The 25,921-nt window shown below is 50.5% G+C and overlaps 9 protein-coding genes across 9 annotated transcripts; 5 read left to right on the top strand and 4 right to left on the bottom strand.

Annotated features, from left to right (window-relative positions):
• Positions 1–2,362: 2,362 nt before the first annotated feature.
• CkaCkLH20_10652 (uncharacterized protein) lies at positions 2,363–4,240 on the top strand (the record flags this gene model as incomplete). Its single annotated transcript, XM_038893366.1, has 1 exon — positions 2,363–4,240. The coding sequence occupies one exon, from the start codon at positions 2,363–2,365 to the stop codon at positions 4,238–4,240; it is 1,878 nt and encodes a 625-aa protein (XP_038741481.1).
• A 145-nt stretch (positions 4,241–4,385) lies between these two features.
• CkaCkLH20_10651 (uncharacterized protein) lies at positions 4,386–5,369 on the bottom strand (the record flags this gene model as incomplete). The annotated part of the gene is made up of 1 exon (XM_038893365.1): positions 4,386–5,369. The coding sequence occupies one exon, from the start codon at positions 5,367–5,369 to the stop codon at positions 4,386–4,388; it is 984 nt and encodes a 327-aa protein (XP_038741480.1).
• A 792-nt stretch (positions 5,370–6,161) lies between these two features.
• CkaCkLH20_10650 (NADH: flavin oxidoreductase/NADH oxidase) lies at positions 6,162–7,547 on the bottom strand (the record flags this gene model as incomplete). The annotated part of the gene is made up of 4 exons (XM_038893364.1): positions 6,162–6,203; positions 6,263–6,607; positions 6,657–7,324; positions 7,370–7,547. 4 exons carry the CDS (start codon positions 7,545–7,547, stop codon positions 6,162–6,164), a joined length of 1,233 nt encoding a protein of 410 aa, XP_038741479.1.
• Positions 7,548–10,509: 2,962 nt separating this feature from the next.
• On the top strand, positions 10,510–11,457 carry CkaCkLH20_10649 (carbohydrate binding family 6; the record flags this gene model as incomplete). The annotated part of the gene is made up of 2 exons (XM_038893363.1): positions 10,510–10,964; positions 11,025–11,457. 2 exons carry the CDS (start codon positions 10,510–10,512, stop codon positions 11,455–11,457), a joined length of 888 nt encoding a protein of 295 aa, XP_038741478.1.
• Positions 11,458–12,133: 676 nt separating this feature from the next.
• CkaCkLH20_10648 (uncharacterized protein) lies at positions 12,134–18,484 on the top strand (the record flags this gene model as incomplete). Its single annotated transcript, XM_038893362.1, has 8 exons — positions 12,134–13,476; positions 13,529–14,266; positions 14,323–14,668; positions 15,332–16,232; positions 17,618–17,787; positions 17,836–17,954; positions 18,011–18,062; positions 18,128–18,484. 8 exons carry the CDS (start codon positions 12,134–12,136, stop codon positions 18,482–18,484), a joined length of 4,026 nt encoding a protein of 1,341 aa, XP_038741477.1.
• Positions 18,485–18,523: 39 nt separating this feature from the next.
• CkaCkLH20_10647 (MFS transporter liz1) lies at positions 18,524–19,195 on the top strand (the record flags this gene model as incomplete). Its single annotated transcript, XM_038893361.1, has 1 exon — positions 18,524–19,195. One exon carries the CDS (start codon positions 18,524–18,526, stop codon positions 19,193–19,195), a length of 672 nt encoding a protein of 223 aa, XP_038741476.1.
• A 19-nt stretch (positions 19,196–19,214) lies between these two features.
• Positions 19,215–20,439, bottom strand: CkaCkLH20_10646 (uncharacterized protein; the record flags this gene model as incomplete). Its single annotated transcript, XM_038893360.1, has 6 exons — positions 19,215–19,285; positions 19,349–19,518; positions 19,566–19,612; positions 19,725–19,886; positions 19,956–20,180; positions 20,245–20,439. The coding sequence occupies 6 exons, from the start codon at positions 20,437–20,439 to the stop codon at positions 19,215–19,217; spliced, it is 870 nt and encodes a 289-aa protein (XP_038741475.1).
• Positions 20,440–21,437: 998 nt separating this feature from the next.
• Positions 21,438–22,913, bottom strand: CkaCkLH20_10645 (alkanesulfonate monooxygenase; the record flags this gene model as incomplete). The annotated part of the gene is made up of 1 exon (XM_038893359.1): positions 21,438–22,913. The coding sequence occupies one exon, from the start codon at positions 22,911–22,913 to the stop codon at positions 21,438–21,440; it is 1,476 nt and encodes a 491-aa protein (XP_038741474.1).
• Positions 22,914–23,490: 577 nt separating this feature from the next.
• On the top strand, positions 23,491–25,790 carry CkaCkLH20_10644 (uncharacterized protein; the record flags this gene model as incomplete). The annotated part of the gene is made up of 4 exons (XM_038893358.1): positions 23,491–23,778; positions 23,834–24,095; positions 24,155–24,432; positions 24,489–25,790. 4 exons carry the CDS (start codon positions 23,491–23,493, stop codon positions 25,788–25,790), a joined length of 2,130 nt encoding a protein of 709 aa, XP_038741473.1.
• Positions 25,791–25,921: the final 131 nt, after the last annotated feature.

Below are 25,921 nucleotides of genomic sequence, written 5' to 3'. Positions count from 1 at the left end.
ATAGTTGCCTGACGTGACACGCTGCTATTGGAAATGATTCCGGAAGCCACTTCAGGCATTGTTGCGACTGACACGATCTGGGTGTCTTTGTCAACAAATGGGTACTTGTTGGGTATGGCGAGGAAACCAAAGAGGGTGCCTGCATTGTATTGCAGAGAGAATTCAACAAGCGTCTTTGTTGATATTCATTAGACATGGCATTACGCCCTGTTTGCCTCATGATGTCCTAACGCCCGTATATGTAGCCACGGAAGTGGCTGTGCTGCGGTCGGAAGCTGTCATCATGCGGTTGTAGCGAACCAGAATCTCGTTGCTAACTCCCGTTCCGACCCGTCAGCCTTGCGCTGCAACGGAACTGTTATATCTGGATCCACCTTCCCCTTTCAAACTGTGGCAGAGCCATTGACTTGAAATCTTGCACTTCATTGGCTTCCTCGGCTCCTTCTCGAAGGAAATGAATTGTCTCGTATCATGAACCCTTTCAGTCTCACTGTGGGAGTATTGGGGATACCTCAGTTGTGACAACGGCCTCAAGACTGTCGTGAACCGTGTGGCTCCCTCCGGAATGCGTCAGAAGAACTTCAAATTACAGAGAAAGCTCTGTATGAGGTTAACGGAGCTGTGAAAAACCTTGAGATGCACTTGGAGCTTCATAGAGGTGACGAATACCAGATCAAGTCTCTCTAGCATCTGAGGCCAATAGTAGCGACATATAGAGAAATCAATTTCTCAAACTTAGGGAAATGGAGCTTCTGCGTGAACACCGACTCATTAGTATGTTTCGATACTCTCACCTGAGCGGTATATTCCTACACTAGAGACTAGGCTAAATGCTGTGAGATTACAGACGTCGATACTATTTTCTCGAGACATCGCACAAATTTAACGCGAGAAAGTCACCCAGAAAGTTGAAGAAGAACTGTAACTCTTAGCTCAAGAGCGAGCTTGCCACTGCCACAAATATGTTGTAACTTTGTTGTTACATATTTGGGCAGGTGACTTACAAAGTCGGCTATTCAATCTGGCAGCCTTGGAAGCCCGCAACGCTAGCAGAGTCTACATTCGCAGCATGCTTACTTCAACCTCAGCAGATTGGGAAAGAAAAATGAACTTGATATGTCATGTGTATGTACCCAGATACATGAGTTTATATATTGTTGACTTTGTTCTCTCCGCTGCACGAATCGCTTGGACTGCATCGTAGCATTGTTGTAAGTGGCTTTCGAATGCCATTGTAACTGCTCAACATAGGCGTACTGCACATCACTTATGTTGCAGCTCCAGCAACTCCTTCTCACATTGATTCGAACTTGTTTACATGAAGCTCTCCGCTGAGGCTGAGTGCTTCCATGATTGAAACGGATATATTAACTAAGGCCTAAAAAACGTCTAGTACCGCAAGCTAGGAGGTCTCTTCCGAAATGATTCGTCGGGATAGCTCGGAATTGGATTGCTGTGGTGAAATATGAGTTCGTTCAAGCCTGCCAATAGAGTGATGTCGGCAATTCACTTTCAATGACGTGGCGATCAAGATCATGAAGCGTACGAGTAAGAAGGCTGGTGCATGCCAAAGCTTTCACTAAATAAACGCTGCATAGGTTCAATTCTTGCATGAATAGGAGGCTGTTGGGCTTCTGCAGATGCTATCCAAGATGATGTTGGGTGTGGCGAGTAGCTTATGCTCGCGATTATTGGGCGTCTACTTTTGTTGATGAAGTGAGTGGCAACATATTTTATGAGTAGGTCAAAGTCTAGGTTCCTTATCTCGGAACTCGCCTCGCAGGATGTGACCCTCTCGCGATAATTCGCAGATACATGACGATCAGACTGGCGGTGGAAAGAGAAATTCCGGGAGCCGGCGCTCATGGCTGCAGATTCCCAACGGCAACATCCAATGAAACAAGAATCGAGGCACACACATTACCACAAGATATTCCAGAACGGTTCAGAGCCCTGCGAGTACCGCGCCAATTGCGTCGTACCCCGCGTAAACCACGGCATGCGGGGAAACAAGCCAGGGGCAGGCCTGCATGAGTTCTTGGTAAACATGCCATCAGTGATTGACTGTAACCTCATGTCCACTACCAAGGATGCGCACCAGTCGTTGAACAGCTTGAGTAGCGTCGGTGGATCTCTGACCATCACGAGGGTCGCCTTGCTAAGCCAGGTTGAGTCCGCCTTCGTATTTCTCACGGGGAACGGCTTGAGACGCTGCCGATATCCCGTGGTGAATATAAAAGTGAAAATGATGCCCATGTGATTCTAGCAGATGAACTCGCAACCTGGATTCCTCGAGCAAACTAGCCAAGTTTTACATTCGTGTTTATTCTTTCTGAACCGAGGTTCATCCCACATCGCCAGTATGTGGTTCAGCCCGCGAACATGCCAGGGCCTGGCAACCCTCGCACTCACCATTTCGGCTATTGGCACAAATGCGCAGGCAGTCCCTCCTGTCAACCAAGAGAAGGGAGTCTCGGCATGGGCATTCGATATGAGCCAGGTCACCCTCAGCGGTGGCCGCTTCTTCGACAACCAGGCCCGCACTCTCAGCTATATCAAATGGGTTGATGTTGAGCGGATCCTGTACAACTTTCGCAAGAACCATGGACTTTCAACAAACAACGCCCAGGCCAACGGTGGCTGGGATGCCCCCGACTTCCCATTCCGAACTCACTTCCAAGGTCATTTTCTTAATGCCTGGGCTTACTGCTACGCCCAGCTACGTGACAATGAGTGCAAAAACCGGGCGACGTACTTCGCAGCCGAGCTTAAGAAGTGCCAGGCGAATAACAGCAAAGTCGGATTCAACACAGGATACCTGTCCGGCTTCCCCGAGTCCGAAATCGACGCTGTTGAGAAACGCACTTTGTCCAACGGCAATGTGCCATACTACGCCATTCACAAGACCATGGCTGGGCTCCTTGACGTCTGGCGTCACATCGGTGACACCAACGCTCGCGACGTTCTTCTCGCCATGGCGGCTTGGGTCGACCTTCGCACGGGGAAGCTCACGTACGCTCAGATGCAGACCATGATGAGCACCGAGTTTGGCGGGATGAACGAAGTTATGGCCGACATCTTCCACCAAACCGGGGACCAGCGATGGCTTACTGTTGCTCAACGTTTCGATCACGCCGCCATCTTCGATCCTTTGGCCTCCAACCAGGACTCCCTCAATGGACTCCACGCAAACACTCAAGTCCCCAAGTGGATCGGTGCTTCGCGTGAGTACAAAGCCACAGGAACCAATCGCTACCAGGATATCGCTCGCAACGCATGGAACATCACTGTCAACGCCCATTCGTACGCTATTGGAGGAAACAGCCAAGCCGAGCACTTTAGACTTCCCAATGCCATTGCCGGGTATCTCAACAAAGACACCTGTGAGGCTTGCAACACATACAACATGCTCAAGTTGACAAGAGAGCTGTGGCTTACGAACCCGAGTGCTACGACTTACTTTGATTTCTACGAAAGAGCTCTTCTGAACCACCTTTTGGGCCAGCAGAATCCTTCCGATAGCCACGGTCATGTCACATACTTTACCCCTCTTAACCCCGGGGGTCGCCGTGGCGTCGGTCCCGCCTGGGATCCGAATCCATCGGCATGGTCAACGGACTACAACAGCTTTTGGTGTTGCCAAGGAACTGGTCTTGAGACCAACACAAAACTCATGGACTCCATCTACTTTTACGACAACTCCGCCCTCTACGTCAACCTATTTATCCCGTCTGTCCTCAAATGGACGCAGCGCGGAGTCACCGTCACTCAGACAAATGACTTCCCTCGAAGCGACACCACGACGCTCAAGATCTCCGGCTCTGGGCAATGGACCCTCAGAGTTCGCATTCCCGCATGGACCTCAGGAGCCCAAATCACCGTAAATGGACAAGCTGTGACGGCTACCCCCGGAACCTATGCTTCAGTCAATCGCAACTGGGCCAACGGCGATACGGTTGTGGTCAAGTTGCCTATGAAGTTGCAAGCCATTCCTGCCAATGACAACCCCAACATCGCAGCTGTAGCTTTTGGTCCGGTTATTCTGAGTGGCAACTATGGTAGTGAGACCCTCTCTGCTGTACCAGCTCTGGATCTGGCCTCGGTGAAGAGAAGCGGCACTACTGGCCTGACTTTCACTGCGACCGCAGGAGGAAAGACCATCAACCTTGGTCCGTTTTATGAAGCTCATGGATTCAACTACAACGTCTACTGGTCTACAAGTGGCAAGTTGCCTGCCTAGTTCGAAATGGCGGAGCTTTTGTGCACGTTTCAAAGCAAACATCCTCACTTCTTGTACATACTTGAATGTCGATCTCAAATTATGCCTGTGGATATTGATTGTTCGCGAACTTTCATTCAGTACAGTCTGAACGTCGAGTTCTATGCTAAATCTGCAAATTCTGACCGTCTCTTGCTGCCTTAACGCGAACGCATTGCGCCATTACTCTGAGATAACGGTCATACGCATCGGATCCGATCACAAGTGGGTGCTCCGTCCCCTCGGCTCTATGCTCAAGTAGATCGAAAGCGTAGAGTGACCGGTCTTGTGTTTGATGGTTTGCAATGAGGGTGTCAACGCCAGCTTCCTTGGCCAGATCCGCAAATCGGTTGAAAGATGTGATCTGTGCCTCCTTGTCTGCAGCTGTGCTGGGTATGCCGCCACCACCGTAAAGGCCAGCTGTGTGCTCAACGCCGCCATCGTAAAGCTTGAAGATGGAGGACACGGTACCGCGTGTGTGGCCAGGCGTGACATAAAACTTAATCGTAACGTTGCCAAAAGTGAGCTCCTCTCCATCCGCAATCGTCTTATCTTCTAGAGGGCCATCCTCCTCCCCTCTAAGAGTTTCCCACGCAGGAGCCGAGGCGTATGTCGCGGGACCATATGTGTCCTGAAGATAGCGGACTCCGCCATAGTGATCGAAATGTTCATGGGTGATGATGAGGTGCTTGATGTCGTTGCCCGAGAACCCGAATGCCTCAAGCCCGGGAATCAAGATCTTTTCGGCCTCCTCAGCGTCATTCAAAGCGTCGAACACGACCAGGCCATCACCGGTATCGTAAGCCCATGCGGACACAGCGCTCTGGCCGATGAAGTAAAAACGGTCGAAGACCTCGCGAGGTTGAATGAACCCGGGGGTTTGAGCGGCATTCGATAGCACGGGATAGACTTGGCCGAGGATGCAGCGGTGACCGTAGTGTGCGGTCAGATCTGGTCCTGCAAGCGTGCGAGCTTCAGCCAGCCACTTCGTGACATTATCCTTTTGCTCATTGGGGAAGGTAGTGATGTTGAATAACTCTGAGAGATCTGCCTTGGCATGGCTAACCGCCCAGGCCAGGACACTTAGAGTCTTGAGAGTAGAGGACTTCATGATGAGCGGAGTTCCGAGAAGAAGACAGTGGGATGGATGGAAGGATTGCATCCCAAAATTTGGCTTCAATTTCTACAGGTGCTCTTATAGTACAGCCTTCTTTTGCTCTCTCAATTACGTGATTCACCGACAATCCGAGGCCCTTTCGACGATGCGGGGAAACTCCAGATCTGCCAAGACAAATAAGATGAAGACCCTCCTTAAAGAGAACTGAAGTAACATGCAATCCCAATCCAGTGGGCAGGTGGTAATCAAAACGGATGTCCCGAGTCCCCGACAGTATTCGGAGGAGGCAACTTTGCGCAGGATTAAAATCCGGGGCGCGGAAAAGTGGATTGTGTAGAGGGAATGAGGGGAACAGATGCCCGGTATCGTCGAACGGCAAAGGTTGGAGATGGAAACATTTATGAGCTCGGGTGAAGATCCCCGCTGTGACAGGACAGTTACCGGGGTTGAGATTGTCCGCTGGGCGTGACCGCTACTTGATGTTCGTGTTTTGCAGGGTAACCGAGGATCTATCGGGAAATGCTGGTATGACCTTCGGTCGAATAAGCCACCATTCATTCTCTCAACTTTCGATGAGTCATTGGCTGTGACCATCGATATGAATCTTGAAGCTTTTATTACACCAAACTGCAGTATGGCATTAGCGACCTTGAACTCATATTCACTCGCCATTCCATATCGCCTAGTCTGTCGATAAGTGTACGACTATCTCTTTTGTATGTTGGCTGGTATCACGTCTTTGTCTAAAGCAAATTGGGAATGCTCTTGAATCCCGTCCGAAAGTTCTCACAACTTCCCCATCTTACGGATCTCTCCACCGTACCACGCCTATGTAATGTCAGTGCGATGCTCGCATTGGGCTGGACTCATCATAAGGGGGCACTCACCGACTCGGCGCCTGCACCGACAGCCTTCATGCCGAGCTTCTGCGCAATCCATGGCGCCTCAATCTTTCTCACGTACAGCTTCGCATCCTCGTCCTTGACATCGGCGGCAAGGATCGTGTTCTTGGGAAGGTGAGGATTGAGCACAGCCGGTCTGGCGACACCAATGAGGTCGCAGCTCTTGCTCGACAACGCAGCCTCCATACCCTGACGTGTGCGGAACCCTCCCGTCACCATCAAGGGAACGTCAGGGAAGTCGTTGCGGATGGCCTTGGCGAACTCGAGGAAGAATGCCTCGCGAGCCTTAGTACGTTCGGATTTCTTCTCATCGCTGACTCCAGTGGACATCTGTATTTTTCGTCAGTTCCATACTTCTCTGTTGTTTCGACTTACTTACCAGAGGATCCTCGTATGTTCCACCGCTGATCTCGAGGAAGTCAACCCCGGCCTCAGTGATTAACTTCAATTGCTCAATGCAGCCAGAAAGCTCGGCTTGAGACTGGTGATCAACCGAGTTAAACTTGATACCGACGCAGAACTCCTTCGGTACAGCTTTGCGGATGGCTCGGATGACATCGACAATGATTTTCACGCGGCCAGCGTACGAACCACCGTACTCGTCCGTCCGCTTGTTGATCTTCTCCGACATGAACTGCGCAAGCAGGTAACCATGAGCGGCGTGGATCTCGATACCGGCGAAACCTGCGTCGGAAGCAAGCTTCGCAGTCTGCGCAAATCGGCGAACGACGTCTTGAATCTCAGCAACGGTCATCTCGCGCGGGGTGCCAAAGAGCAATGAGCTAATCAGACGGGAGAGAAGACCATCTCCCAGGTTCAACGGCACTGGGCTCGGAGCCAGAGCCTTCTCACGGAACCCGCGCTTTCCCGCGCCCAATGGTGACTGACGGCCCGGATGGTTTACCTGCACGATAGTCGGAGTTCCATTCTGGTTGCAAGCGGCAGCCCAGGTTTGCCAGGCCGAAAGCATGCGCTCGTAAGGGATATCTTCATTGTAAGCGACATCTCCGGGCTGGCCGAGATACCTGTCGTCAACTTCAACGTTGCCTACCGATCATTAGTCCGAGATCACAGCAACGCTGGATTGCATACCCGTCATGACGAGTCCCCATCCGCCGTCAGCCCATTGTGCGTAAGCTTTGTTCATTGCCTCGACCGGCAAACCGTCTTTATCAGCCCAGCTCTCAGCCATTGCGGCCTTGGTGAGGCGATTCGGGAGGGTAAGGCCGCATTTGAGCGTCAACGGCTTAGCGATTGTCGAGTTTGACATAATGTGCTTGGGTTTTTCTAGAAATATAGGTATTTTGCTAATATGAGAAAACGATCTATGTTTCGGAAATACTTGTTTTTATGCAGAATACCGTCAATCAAAACGTCCAACTCGTCAGCATCAGGGACGGAAAATTTGTTTCTTTATCAATTAACGACTCCATTATCGCCATCGCACGGCCTCAGCTCCACATAGGGATGGAATCCCAGTAGAAACACCTTGAATAATCGGATTACAAAGACAATAAAGATGGCGCCATGGGCGAAGGAAAAGGATCCACAGCCCGGAGAAGAGTCTCCCCGTGAAACTATACGGTTTTGAAACTTATGCCGAGGCATCGCTCAGCCAAAATCACACTAGCATGAGAGTCAGTTGGCCTGGGTTGATCGGAGGAATAATCCCGCCGGTTTGGTCCTGCGGAGTTGCGGATTTCAGCGGACAGCTCCACCGGGTGAACTGAAGTCCACGACCGAATATGTTTTTGAAGCCGGAAATGATGATAAAATCATAAAATGAAGGCTCAGAAAACGACAAAGCCATTATTCTTCGCTGATTGCACCAAAGATGGCATGGACGGACGGATCGGCGGGTGTCCAGGTCCGGGCCCGTCTCCGACTCCGTGCCGCTCAACTGCCGGCTGACAGTCGGCACTTTGATTGACCAGGACGCAAATCAGTTGACCATGTCTCAGAGGTGTGTTCGGGGAACAAGCATGTTTGCCCGCCCGCTCGATATCACGACTACGCTTTCAATGGCCCTTTGACATTGGCATCTCTCCCCGACGCACGGGTGCCGAGTCCAGCGGATCAGCATTCCTGGGATGGCGTTCGTCCGAACCGGGGAGCGTTCTAGATTGTGCCGTGGAGAGATCTTCACCAGCGGCGCCGTTGTGAGCGAATCCCCCGTCTCTCGGCTGCACGTCAAGTCTCGGGACGAACCGAAGGACCTCCACAAACCTACATATTTGAAGGGGACTTGTCTGCAAGTTTTCTTTTGACTTTCTGTTGGACGAACGCACGGAACATGACTTCGAGCTTTCCACTGAAATATTAACCTCTCCTATCTTGAGGGCGTACTCAACTTTTGTGTGCGATGTCAGCTTCGCACGAGCACTCTTCAACCACGTCCTCATTACAAGCCCAGCAGAGGGTAATGAACATTCACCGACATGAGCCCGAGGCATCTGTGGCACAATTTTCAAGATTTCTTCCGAGTTATGCGGTCAATGTGGCCGTTAATAAGACTGCGGCTCTTGGCTGCTGAGCTCACTTCTGAGAAACGTTTCGTTGGGGGCATCGACAGGGAAAACATCCCCAGAACCTTCAGAATGGTGTACCGTGAGCTCGACCTCGCTTCGACACGCCAGGTCAACTTGTACTCTCGACATCGCCAAACATACTGGACTTCGCGCCCATGGCGGATCACAACGCCGATGCTGCTGTCAATCGGGCCGTTGCGAGGGTTTCTGCGGTCGCGGCCGTTGAGACCCGGACATGGCTTCTTTCGGAGAGCCTGCCCGGCTTCTTGAGCCGGGGCTAGCCCCTGTTCATCCACCCCTTGATTTCCCCAGAAGCAGCCCATGCAGCGCCCGCGTGATTTCAACACCGTGAGTCAGGAGACATCACCAAGCTTTAGCAGTGGAGGCTTCGACGTGGAGGAAAAAAGGCGATTGACGGCAAAAAATATGCCTTAATCCTGCCGGCGAAGCACCGAACGAGCCCGGCCAAGATGCCCGATCGAGAACATGGCGCGTCTTGGTCACAACTCTAATATCCTAAGACCGCAGAGTTGAAGGGAAGAGGAGCCGATGAAAGACCGATCGTCAGGCACAAGAAACAAGCTTAAAATATGTTCTTCAACGTTTGTGCATCATTTGGCCAGTGTCACACATGCATGCTTTCCCCCAATCTCTTTCTTTTCTGGCATATGACAGTGTTCAAAAGTTGTGTGACATTGACCATTTGAATGCTGAACCACTTCGCCGCCGACTTCCCCGAGCAGAGGATGAACCAAAGACCTAGGGTTACATTTTGGACCGAACCACAAACTCAGCTTTCGGGTTTGCCAAGCCCCCTCACTCTAAAGCCCCCATTCCTCACGCTCAAGTGGTTCAACATGGGTTTATTCGACACCGCGTCTCAAACGCGACGAAGTGTTGTAAAGATCTGCGCAGTGGTATTCACTGGACCTTCTCCTCGGCTTCTCCGCGATCAGGCCCACGAGCATCTTCAGCAACCCAAAACAGATCACCGACCAGTGGTTGACAAAGATTTATTTTAGCTCATCATTAATGAAGACAGGGGTTACCCGCGAAAGATCACGGTATCCAGGGCAGACCTATATGCGACCACCCCGGTCAGCTGTCAAGATCAGACGAACAGTCCGTCCGGCCTGGTTCCCATTCTTCTGAGAGATGACAAGTGATCTTACATGCATCGTTGCAATATCCCAATAGCGCCTTGCAAGTCTTCACTACTCTTCTCGACGGGTATCATTTACCAACAGGGCCTTTTTTTGGTCCGTGTAGTCTGCCATCGTCGTCGGCTGGCCAGTGTGGGGAAATAAAGGAGACAACACCATGACAAGGATCGTGGTGGTGCCTGTCGGCCACGGCGCTCCCCGCGTGGCATCGCGGCGGGGGAGCTTACGGGTATGGCTAGACGGCGCAGGGATTGGGAACCGAGTCGGCCCCAATCGAATGAGATGAGATTCAGGACGACGACATGTGCTCTTGAGCCACTCCGAGGGAAGGCTTGGAGCACGCCCATATCCTAGGAGTACTTAATAAGTGAGACTTCCGGGCTATGATCATGAGATTGTAGGAGAAACCAGCAGCCAGCTCTCTCTTTCCTTCTTTAAGCTTCACTTCGTTTTCTCTTCTATCCACTTCTCTGCATTACTTACTCAGTAAATATTTCCATTCTCCAAGTCCCCAAGTTACACGAGCTAACATATGATAGGAATGGTCTTCAACAAAGTTATAACGGCTCTTACTATTGGCCTACCGGCCATTCAAGCCGCCGTGCCCACCATTCCCGGCTTCTCTCTTACATGGTCTGACGACTTCGTCGGTTCTGCCAACAGCCTGCCTAACACCGCCAACTGGATCATCGACACCGGTACCAGCTACCCCGGTGGCCCAGCCAACTGGGGTACCAACGAGATTCAGACGTACACCAGCAGCGTGAACAACCTTCGTCTCAATGGAAACGGCGCCCTGCAGATCACCGCCCTCAAGGACTCAGCTGGCCAGTGGACATCATCTCGTATCGAGACCCAGCGGGGCGACTTCATGGCTCGAGCTGGAGGCAAGATGCGCATACAAGCCAGCTTGAACCTCCCTGTCGTTGGTAGCAATGGAATCGGATACTGGCCTGCTTTCTGGACTTTGGGCAACGCTTACCGCGGAAACTACTGGTAAGTGATCTGTTTATCCTCCACGACAGTCTCGACGAATAGGTTTTGACGAGGATGTAGGAATTGGCCCGCAATTGGAGAGTTCGATATCATGGAGAACGTGAACGGCATCGATCGCGTCTGGGGTGTCATGCATTGCGGCGTCAACCCCGGCGGCCCCTGCAAGGAAACAGATGGACTCGTTGGAAGCCGGCAGTGCCCGAACAGCCCGTGCCAGGGCAACTTCCACACTTACACCCTCGAGGTTGACCGCACGACAGAGCTCGAAGCAGTCAGGTGGTTCGTCGATGGAATTCTGTTCTGGCAGATCATCGAGACCGAGCTTCCCGCCGATGTCTGGGCCCAAGCTGTGCACTCGCCGCACTTCATCTTGCTCAACCTAGCTATTGGTGGTGCGTTCCCTAACAACAATTATGGAAGCACAACGCCCCTCGCCAACACGGTTTCGGGAGGAACTCTTCAAGCCGAGTATATTGCTGTATACAACGCCTGAGGGAAAGGGGCGATGCTGAAAGCTGCGAGCATTGCGAGGAGTGTTAGCTTCTGCAGGTTGAACACTTTTTTTTCCATTCGAGTACATTTTTGGACAATTTCTCTGTACATACGGGATTTCCCATCGGGATTGCTTTTGCTTATGTTGATTATGGAAATGAACTATCAGAACAAGGAACTGGAAAAAATTGAAGCAACGTTACGATGAGAACGTAGTTGTGTCCACCCTTCTGTCAGTTGAGCAATCTGCAATGAAAGTTGGTGTTGAAAACGTGGACTTTACCAATAAATCTTTCTGCCATTCGAATTGCTATCATGAGCGCACATGGTCTTGTGCCTGGAGCCATCATGCCATGCAACCTCAGATGCGTGACGGGCTTGGAGCGTAGCATTGATACCCACATTGTGGCCTGAATAGGCAGGTATTTGAATCATTTGCCAATCATCACCATATCGATCGCGAGAAACACGCTGGGCATTTCAGGGCGCCCCGGTCAAGCTTGAGCAATACGAACTTGGCGATGTCCCGCCGGAGCTATCGGTATGCAGCTTGCTGACCAGCGACTTGCCTGTTGGAAGGCCGAGTTTTTAAAATGCTTATCTTACCCAGCCCGGCGCGCAATTCTGTTGAGACTGGATGTCTGCGCGGCTTCATCTTCGTGTTGTACTCAGTTACCATGTGGTTCGCCGCTGTTTCCACCCGGGCCACGGTCATTGGTCTCGTGTTGGCTTCATCGGTCAGCGCACTCGACTCGCCGTTGACCACGCCCGACTTATCCGACGATGCCGTTCATGATGTTCCAGGCGCTTACATTGTCGAATGGGAAATAGATGTGGAGGAACCGGGTGCTTTTTATCGAAATTTTGACTTCGACATCGAACATCGCAGGGATCTCAATTGCCGACTTTTCAAGGGTGCGTCGTTCCAAATCACCAACGCTTCGTATGAAAATATCGCGGACCAAATTGTCTCCAGGCCAGAGGTAAAGGCCATCTGGCCTGTGAAGACAATTCGAATGCCAACACCCCAGCCACTCTTTGTCGGAAAGAACTCCGCGATCTCCCCGAAGAATTCAGCTACCATGGGGAAGCGACAGGACGAGGATGTCGATACATTCACACCACACGTCATGACACAAGTCGACAAACTCCGAGCAGAAGGGTACACGGGCAAGGGTATCCGTGTTGGTGTAGTGGACAGCGGCATTGACTACACCCATCCTGCTCTCGGCGGCTGCTTCGGTGATGGATGCATCGTCAGTTATGGGTGGGACTTCACGGGCGACAACTATTTCCCTCCAGATGCTCCCGAGCCGGACGCGGACCCGTACGACGGCTGTGTTGGTCATGGAACTCACGTAGCCGGCATCATCGCTGCCCAGGCGAACGAGATGGGCTTTACCGGCGCGGCTCCTGATGTGACTATCGGGGCCTATCGAGCTTGGGGCTGCAATAGTCTGACGACGAACGACATCCTTCTGGATGCATTCAATGCTGCCTTTGAGGACGGAAGTGACATCATATCATGCTCTGCCGGGCAGTACACTAACTGGGCCAACGATCCCTGGGGAATAGCTGCGTCCCGAATCGCGGCGCAAGGCGTCTCGGTGATCGTGGCCCCTGGTAACTCTGGCAGGTCCGGCATGTTTTTGTCAGGCTCACCGGCCACCGGGGTCAACGTAACAGCCGCGGGGTCGGTTGAAAACACCATAACACCACTTCTTCTTACTGCTGGTTCATACCTTCTCGGGAACGCCACGGGAAGTCCTGAACCATTCGGCTTTGTTAATGGTGGACCAGGATTTGCCGACAACGTCACTCTGCCGCTGTGGGCCGTGAGCAACAACACCAGCTCTGCGAACGACGCTTGTGTTCCTCTGCCGGAGGACACGCCCGATCTCTCGTCGAAAGTTGTTCTCCTGAGAGTTGCGGATACGTCCGAGTGTTACTCTTCTGCTCAAGCAACGAATCTTGCAGCCAAAGGGGCCAAGTATCTGCTATTTTATAGCCAAAGTAACTCGTATGTTGCATCTGACTGGACCTAGACGTTGACTTTCACTAATTTCATGTAGATCTATCGAAACGGTCTATGCGTACGGGGATGGTATTCTTGGCGTCGGTCTTGTCACCCCAGCGCAAGGGGCGACGTGGATCTCCCTACTGAGCGAAGGTTCGACTGTTAACATCAACATTGACGACCCTGATATCGCAGGTATCCGCTATGAAGCGGTTGAAAACAAAATCTCTGGAAATCTGACAAGTTTGACGACTGCTTGGGGTCCTACTTGGGAAGTTGAATCCAAACCACAATTTACGGCACCGGGAGGCAACATTCTTTCAACTTGGCCAGTGGTGATGGGACGATATTCTGTCTTGTCAGGAACTTCCATGTCCACTCCATTGGTCGCCGCCATCTTCGCTCTCGTTGGCCAAGCAAGAGGGACTATGGATCCTGCTGAGTTAAGAAACGTTCTTTCTTCGACCTCGAGGCCACGATCTTGGTACGATGGAACCACGGTCCACGACATTCTCGCTCCAATTCCCCAACAGGGCTCTGGCGTGGTACAAGCCTATGATGCCGCACACGCGAAAACGGTCCTCAGCATCAGTGAGATTTCGTTCAATGACACCGATAACTTTGTCAAGAGTCGAACCTTCAGTATCAGAAACACGGATGACAAGGAAATGACATACACTCTCGGTCATGTTAATGCCGCTACTGTGTATACATTTGCCGCAGGGTCGCGATCGGCTTCCCAATTCCCTAATCCGACGGTTGATGATTGGGCTAGCATATCCATTTCGTCAACGTAAGCGAGTCCAATGATCTCAAGGTCGATACCTCAAGAACTGACAGCGACAATAGCTCGATAACAATATCTGGGGGGTCATCTGCAGAAGTAACGGTCAGCGCTGTTCCACCTCAAACCGTGAATGCGAATCAACTGCCCGTGTACAGTGGTCTGATTACCGTCCTCGCAAGCAATGGTGAGCAACAAAATATACCTTACATGGGTGTAGCTGGCAACATGAAAGACACACCCGTCTTCCTTGAAGGCCCCGAGTATGGAACGTATCTTGGTTACTTCAACAATCCAACTCCGCCGAACACAACTTTCACTATTCCCCGCCCCGATGGTACACCTCCCGTCGGAGATTTTCCGAGCATTCAAGCGAGCCTTCTTTTTGGAACCCAGATTGCACGCGCGGATGTGGTCGCGTTATCAGAGACAGGGCTTCCTACATCTGACTTTTTTGATATAAGGAGCATCGGACTTTTGTCCGGTTTCCCTGAGCGATGGGTGATACGAAGGAACTACAGGCTTGCCTTCGTGGGAGAGCTTTCCGATGGTACAATAGTGCCAGAGGGAACGTATAAGATTGTGTTCAGTGGATTGCGAGTATTTGGCGATCCCAATAATCGTGAGGATTGGGATTTTGCGGAGACGGTGCCCTTTATTATTAAGTATCTTGACTAGGAGAAGGCCTGAGTTCTGACATTGAGTCAAGCCACAATTGTTTGGTCTACAATTTTCACGTGTCCTGCCACTGCAGACGCAAACGATTTCAAGTCTTATCACATGAACAAGACGCATGTCGATTCCTACTGACAATGATCCAGCAGGGATTCCCCCCAAGACAGATATTTAAACTTTATCATAGTCCGCCGAATGCCCTAATCTGATGTATAGCCGGTGCATCCGAGTACACGTAGTTGATATGTATAGTGTGGTTTCTCACGCGGGTGCGCATCAAAAGCTTGTTTATTTAGTATGGCGGGGTTCACGCTTGATCTGCTACTTCACAGCTGATTTTACCTCAGCTATTTGAACCTCACTTGGTAGGACGTTCAACCTGATTCTAACATGTCACAGTCGAGCAACTCAAGTCCTTTTGATCATCAAGTGAAACAGACAATACTTGGAACTTTGCTTTGTTCATCTAACAAAATGACCGAAACTCACTTTCAGATTGTCACATACGAATCCCCTCAAGGCCCGACAGGTGCCCTTCACATCAACGCGAGGATCTACAATCTCTGCGACATTCTCCGCGACGAGTTATTACTCAGCACATTCGATCTGCTTAACGATTGGGATAACTACCGAAAGAGATTGGAAAGCTTTGCCAGCAATCATTTGAGCATCAAGATACCATACAAGGAAATCACCGATATCAAACTTCTAGCCCCAATACCCGGCCCGCGGTCCATTTTCTGTGTTGGCGGCAACTTTACCGACCACATCGAAGAGATGTCTCGTGTAATGAACCTGAAGTCCCCTCCAAGCTTGAAAGAACGAGGCCAGCCCCCTTTCTTCTTTCTCAAGAATGCCTCAGGGGTCTGCGGACCAGGATCAGCCACCAAATTGGATTCCCCTGGGCTCATGTTGGATTGGGAACTCGAGCTCGTCGCCGTCATTGGGAGAGTCGCACGCAGTGTGTCGAAAGACTCGGCTATGGATTTTGTCGCTGGTTTTACAATTGGCAACGACATGTCTCTCCGAAAGAATGTTCGCCGTCAGGGCCTTCTACCAGGAGAGCCGTTCGAGTACGACTGGTTTCAACAAAAGTGTTTTGATCAATCTTGCCCCACGGGGCCGTGGCTGGTGCCTACGAGTCAAGTTCCCGACGTACAAGCCTTGAAGATGATGTTATGGGTTGGCGACGAACTCATGCAGGACAGCTCAACCGCAAATATGATCTTCTCTGTTGCAGAACAGGTCGCAGCACTTTCTTCTCAACTGACGTTACACCCCGGAGATATGATAATGACAGGTACTGGGGCAGGGGTTGGAATCGGCCGGGGGAGATTCCTGCAAGCAGGAGACACTTTGCGACTTTGGATTGAGAGCATAGGGGAATTCACTCATTACATCAAGTAAAACAAGACAATTTAGAATCACCATCACGCAAAACAAACTGGCTATTAACACATAAAGGAAGTTAGAATAACTACTCATAGTCAATTTCATACATTACTGTCTGTCTCCCAGACGACCCCGCGATGACGCAAGAAACCCCGGGTATGGCGGAACCAATCTTGTCCACACACAAGCTGGGGTAGTTAGTGTAAGCCCAGATGCCACACCACCACCCATGGGGAAGATAGAAAACTTCTTATCAACTGTAATTACATTTATTGCTATCGTATTCCTGTGTGTGGGATTTATTCGAAATGATGCAAAGCCGGTTGAGGTTGATGCCATCATTGCCAAGATGACCGGTCCCCGACAACAACGGGTCTGTTACCGACTACGTCCATGGCGGAGGACTTTCCGGCGAGATCCGACAATCGGGATAAACTCAACTACTCTCGGAGAGCTTCGCGTGCCTTGAAGACGCCGGAAATCCTTTGATCTGACTGGCTGTTTTTGATGACGTGACCATGCAATTGTTTCGTGTCATTTCTATCCGCGGAATCTGTCCGACTTTGCCATATGTAGATGGTAAGCTAACTGCATCTTATTGATGATCCTACTTAAAAATCCCGAAAGCCAAGCCTCAGAGAAAATTTACTGTACAGACAGGCATCGATGTGGCTAGTCGTGATTCCGCGATGGCTTGCAGGCTACCTAAAGTCTTGGCTTATATGTCTGTTCAGCCAATGCAAACATTTTCCACACAACCTCAACCTGCCTCACGTCGGGCCAAGCCCGCTTTGTAGGTAAAACTACCAAAATTCGAGTCATGACCCTCACTCAACTCTCTTATCTGATGGCTGATCTGTTATGTCGGGGGCCAAATTAGCCCCGCGAGCCAGCCATTCCTGATCGTGGCCTGCAGACTGAGACTCTCAGGCTGCTCTCGCCACATTCGTTGTGATAAACATGCGTGACGACTTATTTCCCCTCCATGACGAAAGAATGCTGCAGGTATTTGTGGTATCGTACGTGGGTAGCAATGCCTTGGCAAATAGGTCACGACAGATATAACGTCTTTGGAGAACATGCGTGCACGCAATCGCGAGAAAGGAAATGCCTACGCACTCCGTTCCTTCGGCAAACCGGCATCTTTGATCTACGACATTCTTTGAGGCTTTCTAGACTCGGAATACGCCTGACTGCAAGCGACAACGATGTCTGGCTCCATTTCGGAGGCTCGCCCTGTGGGCGCCGATGTCAGCGCCTCAGCTTCATTGAAAACCAGCGAGAAACAATCAGTCGAGCCTGCCGTCACGGAGGTGCTTCAGGAGACCCCGAAAGGGACATGGAAGTCGTACTTCTGGGATACGTTTGACAAGTCTCCAGAGGAAAGGCGGTTTCTTTTCAAATTGGACGCAGTGTTAATGACACTTGCTTCACTGGGTTACTTCATTAAGTATTTAGACCAAGTAAGTAACTCAGTGGATTGAGAGATGTACGTTGACTCACATCTACAGGTTAACATCAACAATGCCTTTGTTTCTGGGATGAAAGAGGACTTGAGCCTCTATGGCAACGAGTTGAACTACATGCAAGTGTGCTGGACTGTGGGATATGTTATTGGTGAAATACCCAGGTGAGCACGTCATATTATGTACTCATAGCTGGAACCCGAGCTAACCCGTTTTCAAGTAACATGTTGCTCACTCGAATCCGACCTCGAATTTGGATCCCGATCTGTGAGGTAAGCATTCGCCATATGATCCTCCGGCTGGACAGTAATTAGTATGAATTAGCTAACGCTTGCAGGTAACCTGGTCTGTCCTCACAATTCTGCTCGCAAAGTGCGAAACAGCTACCCAGATCTATGTGCTGAGGTTCTTCATTGGCCTCGCGGAAAGCACTTTCTACCCTGGCATGCAATACATCATCGGATCTTGGTACCGGCGAGATGAGCTAGCCAAAAGATCTTGCTTGTTCCATGCTATGGGCAACGTCGGAAGCGCCATTTCCGGATATCTCATGGCTGGCGCCCATAACCTGGACGGCGTTCATGGTTATCACGGTTGGCAATGGTTGTTCATCATCAACACTGTCGTCTCACTGCCCATTGCGATTTCCGGATTCTTCTTTTTCCCCGACTTACCGGAGATCACAAACGCCTGATACTTCACACCGGAAGAAATTGTCCTAGCGCAAAAGCGTATGCAGCTGGAAGGCCGCGCCCAAAGAGCCCCCTATACCAAGTCCAAGTTCATCAAGATATTCTCCAGCTGGCACATTTGGACACTTGTTATCCTCTATATTGTCTTCAACAATGGCAATGGTGGTAACTCGCAGCCGGCATTTTCCCTCTGGTTGAAATCAGAGGGCTACAGCTTGCGCGAAGTCAACATCTATCCTACAATCACTGAGGTCGTGAGTATCATCACCACGCTCATCTACGCATGGACATCAGACAGTCTCTTTCGTGGGGCTCGTTGGCCAGCTATTGTCTTTTCGGGTTTGGTCAAGATCGTGGCATACGTTCCTCTGACCGTATGGGATGTCCCAAACAGTCTGAAATGGGCATGCTTCATATTGTGCGGCTTTGGCGGAGGGATCAGTGGTCTCACCTTCGCTTGGGCACACGAAATATGCAGTGACGATAACGAAGAACGAGCTCTTGTCACAGGCGCCATGAACCAAATGGCCTACGTCTTTCAAGCATGGCTTCCGCTGGTTATCTGGCAGCAAGTAGAAGCTCCTTCCTACCCCAAGGGCTACCCGAGCATGATTGGACTTTCGATTGCTCTGATCGGAATCGCCTTCGTCATTCGCTTCCTGCACAAGCGAGAAACACGACTTAAGTCAGCACGCGGGCACATCTCTGCGTAAAAGCCGTCTGTGCCCGCGCTCATACCTTTCTCGGGGATATCAGGACGGGGTACGGAGGGACTGAGAAGGGTTGCGCAAGGTTTATGAGCGCTAGAGAGCCAAAACTCGTTGGTATATGAAGAATACGGATTGTTCTACGAACGTGACGCTCACGTCGTGTCCCACGAACCGGGGAGAACATTTCGCGTTGGTTCTGGTTTAGTTGTGCCGTGAGCATTGAGCCCTCTATGATAGCCAACAAATCCGTCTCCTCCAAGCCCCCAACCTTGGTTCCATCCTTCTCCTGAGCGCCGTTTCTCTCTGATCTCCCAGAACAGTGAGCCCTGTGACGCAAATAAGCTCGGGTCTAAAGAATGACGTACATACTTACATCGTATACTCGCCGAAGGTCTTCTTTGTGCACTTTGCCGTCTTGCGCTAAGAGCAGCCAAGTGGTAACCCATTCGAAAAACGAAGCTGTCCACTGAGAGCATCACAGATAATTCAGCACTGTCCTGTTTTGATACTTGTTCAAGAATTGTTCACTTACACCAAATGGATCCACTGCGCATCTATTCCTGCTCATCAACCCAAAGATTTCCCCAAGGGTGAGGGTGTCATCGTTCCTGGCGCTGCAATTTGTAAAGGCATCTTCGAACTTTTGCGGCATGAAGCGTCCCTCGGTGTCATAGATGCCTGAATCGGATCCATGCTAGAAGATGATGGTCAGATTACGAAGCAAGTTTCGTTTTCTTTTCTTTAACAGATTGAGAGTTTGTACCTTTGCTTTGTGCATGCCCCCAACGAAGAGTCGAAAGAACGGATCTGGAAGGTAGGAATACTGCATGATAGTGCCGTATGAGAATGCAAATGGAATGACTGTTGCTGCCAGCAAGCAGATCGGGATGTTGAAACCAAGATCTCGAAAGCCAACCCATACATCGATCGGAGTAATGAAGCCATCGTTGTCGCGGTCCCAGAAGAGAACGTGCTGCTGTAAAACAGTCTGCATTTATAGTCAGAGTCAAATAGTTTCTTTCCATGTCGGTGAGCTGCGCTCGTTGGCTCACATAGTCCTTGTACGTTTCAGAATACTCGACACTGCCCTCTGGATGATCCGTTGACGGAGCGCGATTCGCGTGGGCAACCCCTGACGACTCAATGATTTTGTCTGCCTGCCATGAAGGTGGTCGCCGGTAGGTAATGGGGCATTTTGGAACAGCCGTGGCGAAACGGGGACCGGGTTTGTTTAGGAGCTCGTGCATGTTTGGATTGTTGAGAGGATGTGATGATGGGGCGATGATGGGGAGATGCTGGAGAAGTTCATGTGTTTTCATATGATGGATTCCAAGCGCTCAATAGATGGAAAAGGCATGCTTCTTGCCTCGTGCTTTTCCTAATGCGGCTGGAAGAATCTTCGTGACATCATTGAAGGATCATGCACCGGTACAACGGTGGCCTTCGTTCATTGGTCATGGTAAGTATGGGATTCTGAAACATGTCCGATAAGAGCCTTGTGATAGTGGGCATTATAATTACGTTCAGTGCTTTCAAGAGTTGAACAATATCGAGCAGAGGGCATGCAAAGAAGTCAGGGACTCTTCTGTGCCCAAATCGCCTGTGAAGCAGTCCATTTGTTGATGGCCATTCAAGCAAGCGCCACCACATACGCCGCCAGGAAGCTTATCAGAACAGAGTTTTATTCTTTCAGAAAATTAAATGTTCAACATGTACTCATTAGGTATAGCAGCAAAAACAATAAGGATGGCTGCATTGTATTACGCAGAATATTGAATTTGTTTCTTTGGTGATGACCTAAGTAGTTGAATTTCTCCAATCACCAATCGGCATACAAATTCAACGAGCCGACCCCCCTCATAATTTGAAGGTGCCGGGACACAGTCCAAACAGATTCATTGCTTGAGGCATAAGGCCATTAATACGAAAAGAAAATTGAACATGTGGTGGAAAGGGCGTTCGGAATTGGTCTTGCGTTGTTGGACAGTCTATCAGCAATATTGGGGCTTTTGGCAGGTAGTGATATATTACCCAAGCGTGAGTCCAGTCAGTGCCGGCTTGCTTTGAAGGTGGTAGTTACATTTTAGCAAAATCAACAGAGTTGCATTCGAATTTCTCGACGTATTGTTGTGCTATTCACTGCTTGTTGTCATTTATGCGCTTACTCGTACATGTCTAGTGCAAAAGAATATGCTTTCCCCTGCCAATCAAGACCTCGGCTCTAATATTTGACTGCAACTCTAGCTCATGTTGATTTCTCCCCTTCTTTGGTCAAAAAGGGTGGTTCTTTCTCACCGGCTCGCCATTTGTATCTGCTGCCAGGATGATCTTCAGGTAGTCTTTTGGAGCCAATGAACACCTCTCTCGCAGTTGCTCCCTCCTTCTCGAAAACGGATCTGAAAATCCCACGTTTGCGCAGCTCGGGCAGGAGGTATTGAATGATGTCTTCAAAGGTACCTGGATTAGTGATGTGTGCCAGATTAAATCCATCAACATCGGCAACTTCAATCCACCGTTCCAACTCGTTGGCGACAGTGGTAGGGCTGCCAACGACTTTCGCGCCCAGACCACCGATGCTGAGGTATTCCACGATACGACGCTTCGTCCACGGGAGATTATCGGTTCCTGGAACGGTGTCTGACCAGCGTCGAATGATGGACTGAATACGGGGAGACTCGGTCACAAGGAAGTTTTCGTCATCCGGGAAGCTCGACAAGTCCACTCCTGTCCAACCACCAAACAACGCGAGCGCTCCTTCTGTATCGGCGTACTTCAGATACTCTTGCCGTTTTTCTTCCGCTTCTTTATCCGTTGGCGCAACGATGACGTTGATACCCACGATAATCTTGATATGTTTTGAATCTCTTCCCTCTGAGGCAGCAATCCCGCGGAGATTGTCGACTGTCTTCCGAACGCCTTCCGCCGTTTGTCCCCCAATAAAGATGGCCTCACCATGCTTGCCACCGAAACCGTTTCCTGCCTCCGAGACGCCGGCCTGGAAGAGAAAAGGCGTGCGTTGAGGCGAGGGCTCGACAAAATGGGGACCAGGCACCTCGAAATATTTGCCCTTGTGGTTGATTTGCGTGACGGCGTCGCTTGCGATGTAGGTTCCGGCTTCGCGATCCGCCAGAACGGCGTCATCTCGGAAGCTGCCTTCCCACAGCTTGTAAAGAACTTCCAGATACTCGTGTGCAATGGCGTAGCGCTCGTCGTGCGGAATTTGCTCCTTCAAGCCATGGTTTCGGGCCGCACTATCCAAATACGAGGTGACGATGTTCCAGGCCAGACGGCCCTCACTCAGGTGGTCCACTGTCGAAAGTCGTCTCGCCAGAGCGTAAGGCTTCTCGTAGGTCAAGCTTGCAGTCACCCCGAATATGAGGTTCTTGGTCGCCGCCGCCATGGACGGGACCAGGTAGAGCGGGTCGTTTACCGGGAATTGAGCACCGGAAGCCAAGGCCGGGACCACATTTGCCGGTCCTTTATACACGTCGTAGGGACCCAAGGTATCGGCGATGAACATGGCATGAAAGCCAGCGTTGTCAAGCAACTGTGCCAGGTCGGTCCAGAAGGACAGTTTCTTGTATTGATCCGTCTTGTTGCGTGGGTGCTTCCAGAGACCTGGGGCCAAGTGGCCGGGGGTGTTCATGACAAAAGCATTGAGTATGATTTGTTTCTTGCCATTGGTTGAAACGTTTATCGATGATTGCTCTTCGCTGCCCATGTTCGTTTTTTGATCTTTGTAGCGCTGTCTGGTGAAAAACAGGTCAAGTTGAGGGTTGCTTTCTGACCTCAATGGCTTCCCGTAGTCGTAGTCTATTATGCTTCCTCGAAGAGATGCCGATAGCGCGGGCCTTGACACCTAGAAATAGCCAATAGGTTTTACTGGATTACGCGAGTCTCCTTCGGCATATTGCACCATCGCACGCAACCGATTGCGAACTGCTGCGCAGCCAATCCCTCTCCTGTATGGACCTCCAGGGTTATCGGTTACCACCTCAGCTTTTCAATACGTACCGCCGGAAATAATCCGTCCATCTCATATTATTCCAACTTATCATGGTTTTGGCATCCGAGCAGTGTCAAATCCCGTTTGAAATGGCATGGATTGAGTTCCATAACGCAATGCGGGGCATCGAAGATGTGACCAAGAACTGGGGCTCTTCGATACCGATCTCGGTACAAGGTTGAGCTTCACAAAAAAGCTTGTCTTTAAGTCGTGTTCTTCTCCTGCGCTGGATGTTTTCTTGTGAATGACTTCTCCATTCCACCTATATCCGCCTTGAGAGCACGTTCAGAAAATGTCGGTTCAGTTGGGCGTCTCAGGGGAAACCCTGATCCCCCAGTCGACTGGATATGGGATGCTTATTGGCTTAGGCATTGGCTTTTGCGGCGTCATTCTGGCAGCCGTGAAGGTCCAGAAGGCATACTTGGCTGAAGACTCGGGCACTTCCGAGATGTTCATGGTCGCCAACCGATCCGTTGGGACAGGGTTGACAGCGTCCGCGGTCTTCTCCTCATGGATGTGGATCAACGAAACAGTCTTTTCGGCGGCATTTTGCTACAAATTCGGTTTGGCGGTTCCTTTTGTACGTGAAATCAGCAGACCTCACATTATTTGCGAGTTTTACTGACTCTGAGTAGTGGTGGTCGACCGGCCTTTGCTTCCAGATCGCTTTGATGGCTGCTCTGGGTGTCTTGGCTAAGATTCGCGTTCCGTATGCCCATACCTCGCTCGAGATCATTCGAATGCGATATGGCTGGATTGGTCATGTTGTATTCATTATCCTAAACATCACGAACAACGTCTTCGGCTGTGCAGGTATGATTCTCACGGGCTCGCAGCTCATCTATGGGATTTCTGGTATGCATTTCGTCGCTGCCACAATCCTCATTCCACTTGGAGGTCAGTAATTTTGAGTATGAAGTGCGTATGAGTGACGATAGATGCTGACAGTAATAAAGTTGTATTGTATACGGCTGTCGGTGGACTCAAAGCCACTTTTATCACCGACTACCTGCACACCCTCATTGCTCTGATTCTCATCATCTACTTTACTCTCAAAGTCCTCACCCACGATGCCGTCGGGGGACTTGGTGGCCTTTATGACAAGGTTATGGCTACGGCGTCAGAGAATATGATTGACGGCAATTACCAAGGATCTCTTCTCACGATGAAGTCCAAGGATGCTATCATCTGGGGTTTGATCTTGAAATTTGGAAATTTGGCACTTGTGGTCATGGTAAGCCGTCGTTACATCTTTGATTGTTCCATCTTCAATACTCACTCAAGGATCAGGACACCGCCTTCTGGCAAAAGTCGTTTGCAACTGAAGTGAATGCGACCGTCCCCGGATACAACTTGGCTGCAGTGGCTATCTTCGGTATCCCATGGGGTCTCGGTACCGTCATTGGCCTCGCTGCAAGAGCGCTGCACAACACTCCAATTTGGCCTGCTTATCCACAAGAGTTCACCATGGCACAAGTCAATGCCGGATTGGTTATGCCGTACACTGTCAAAGCTTTGATCGGAGATCAGGGTATCGACGCCTTTCTCGTCCTGGTCTTCATGGCACTGACCAGCACGGTCTCGTCGTCAATGATTGCGGTTAGCAGTATCTTGTCATTCGATGTCTACAAAACCTACATCAACCCGAAAGCGTCTGATAAGAAGCTGGTTCACGTCAGTCATTTGACTGTTGTCTTCCACGCGTTGTTCATCACTGCCATTTCTCTTGCTTTGAACTACGGAGGAGCAGACATGACATGGATCGGTTATTTCCGCCCTATCCTTTCTTGCCCGGGCATTATTCCGTTGGGATTGACTCTTTGCTGGTCGGGACAGACGCGTCTTGCAGCAATTGCGTCCCCGATTCTCGGCTTTCTTACCGGCTTGGGGATATGGCTTGGTACTGCCCACGTCATATACGGCGAGATCACTATGAAGTCAACGGAAGGCAGCCTGCCGGCTTTGTACGGAGCCATCGGCTCTTTCTTCTCTCCCGCACTGTACTCGGTCCTCATTTCTCAGTATAAACCCGAGAAATTTGACTGGAGAAGATTTCTGCTTGTCGAACTTGCAGAAGAAATTCAGCTAAAGCAAAGTTCGAAAGCTGAGAAGGACGTTGAAGATGGAAACAATTCTTCAACTTCAGAAGGACCGAGGCCTGTCTCATCTGTGCTGAGACCTGAGAAGACATCAGACCCAGAGCGACAAGCAACTCCTGCAGAGGATCAGAAGGCATTGTCCACGATCTTATCCAAGGACATAGCCTCGGCGGGTGCTGTGAACCTCGACGATGTTCGCCATCCATTCGACGAGGACACCATCAAGCTGCTTTACAAGTGGTACCGCATTGCCTGGATTATGTTCATCGGTATTGTACTTGTCACATTTATTCTGTGGCCAATGCCGCTTTACCGCGACTACATCTTTGAGAAGACTTTCTTCAAGAGCTGGACAACGGTGGCGATAATTTGGCAGTTCTTCGCTTTCATGGCCGTGGTCGTTTACCCTCTTTACGATGGACGCTATGAGATCGCCAGGGGCGCAAAAGGTGTTTGGCACTCGGGCAAGAGTCTTCTTATAAAGAAGAATTGAATGAGGTAGCAGGGAATGACAACAGATTGTGCATACAATCACTCGCTGTTTCAACGCCCTTTCAAGTATCAGTTCCACTAGTAGTGAAAGACATTTCAGCTGAGATCATATAGAAAAATGTGTTGACAGGA

The sequence above is a fragment of the Colletotrichum karsti genome (genome assembly GCF_011947395.1).
Source record: "Colletotrichum karsti strain CkLH20 chromosome Unknown Scaffold41, whole genome shotgun sequence".
NCBI lineage: Eukaryota > Fungi > Ascomycota > Sordariomycetes > Glomerellales > Glomerellaceae > Colletotrichum > Colletotrichum karsti.
Note: the sequence above shows the minus strand (reverse complement) of the source record. Positions and strands in the feature narration are given on the sequence as shown.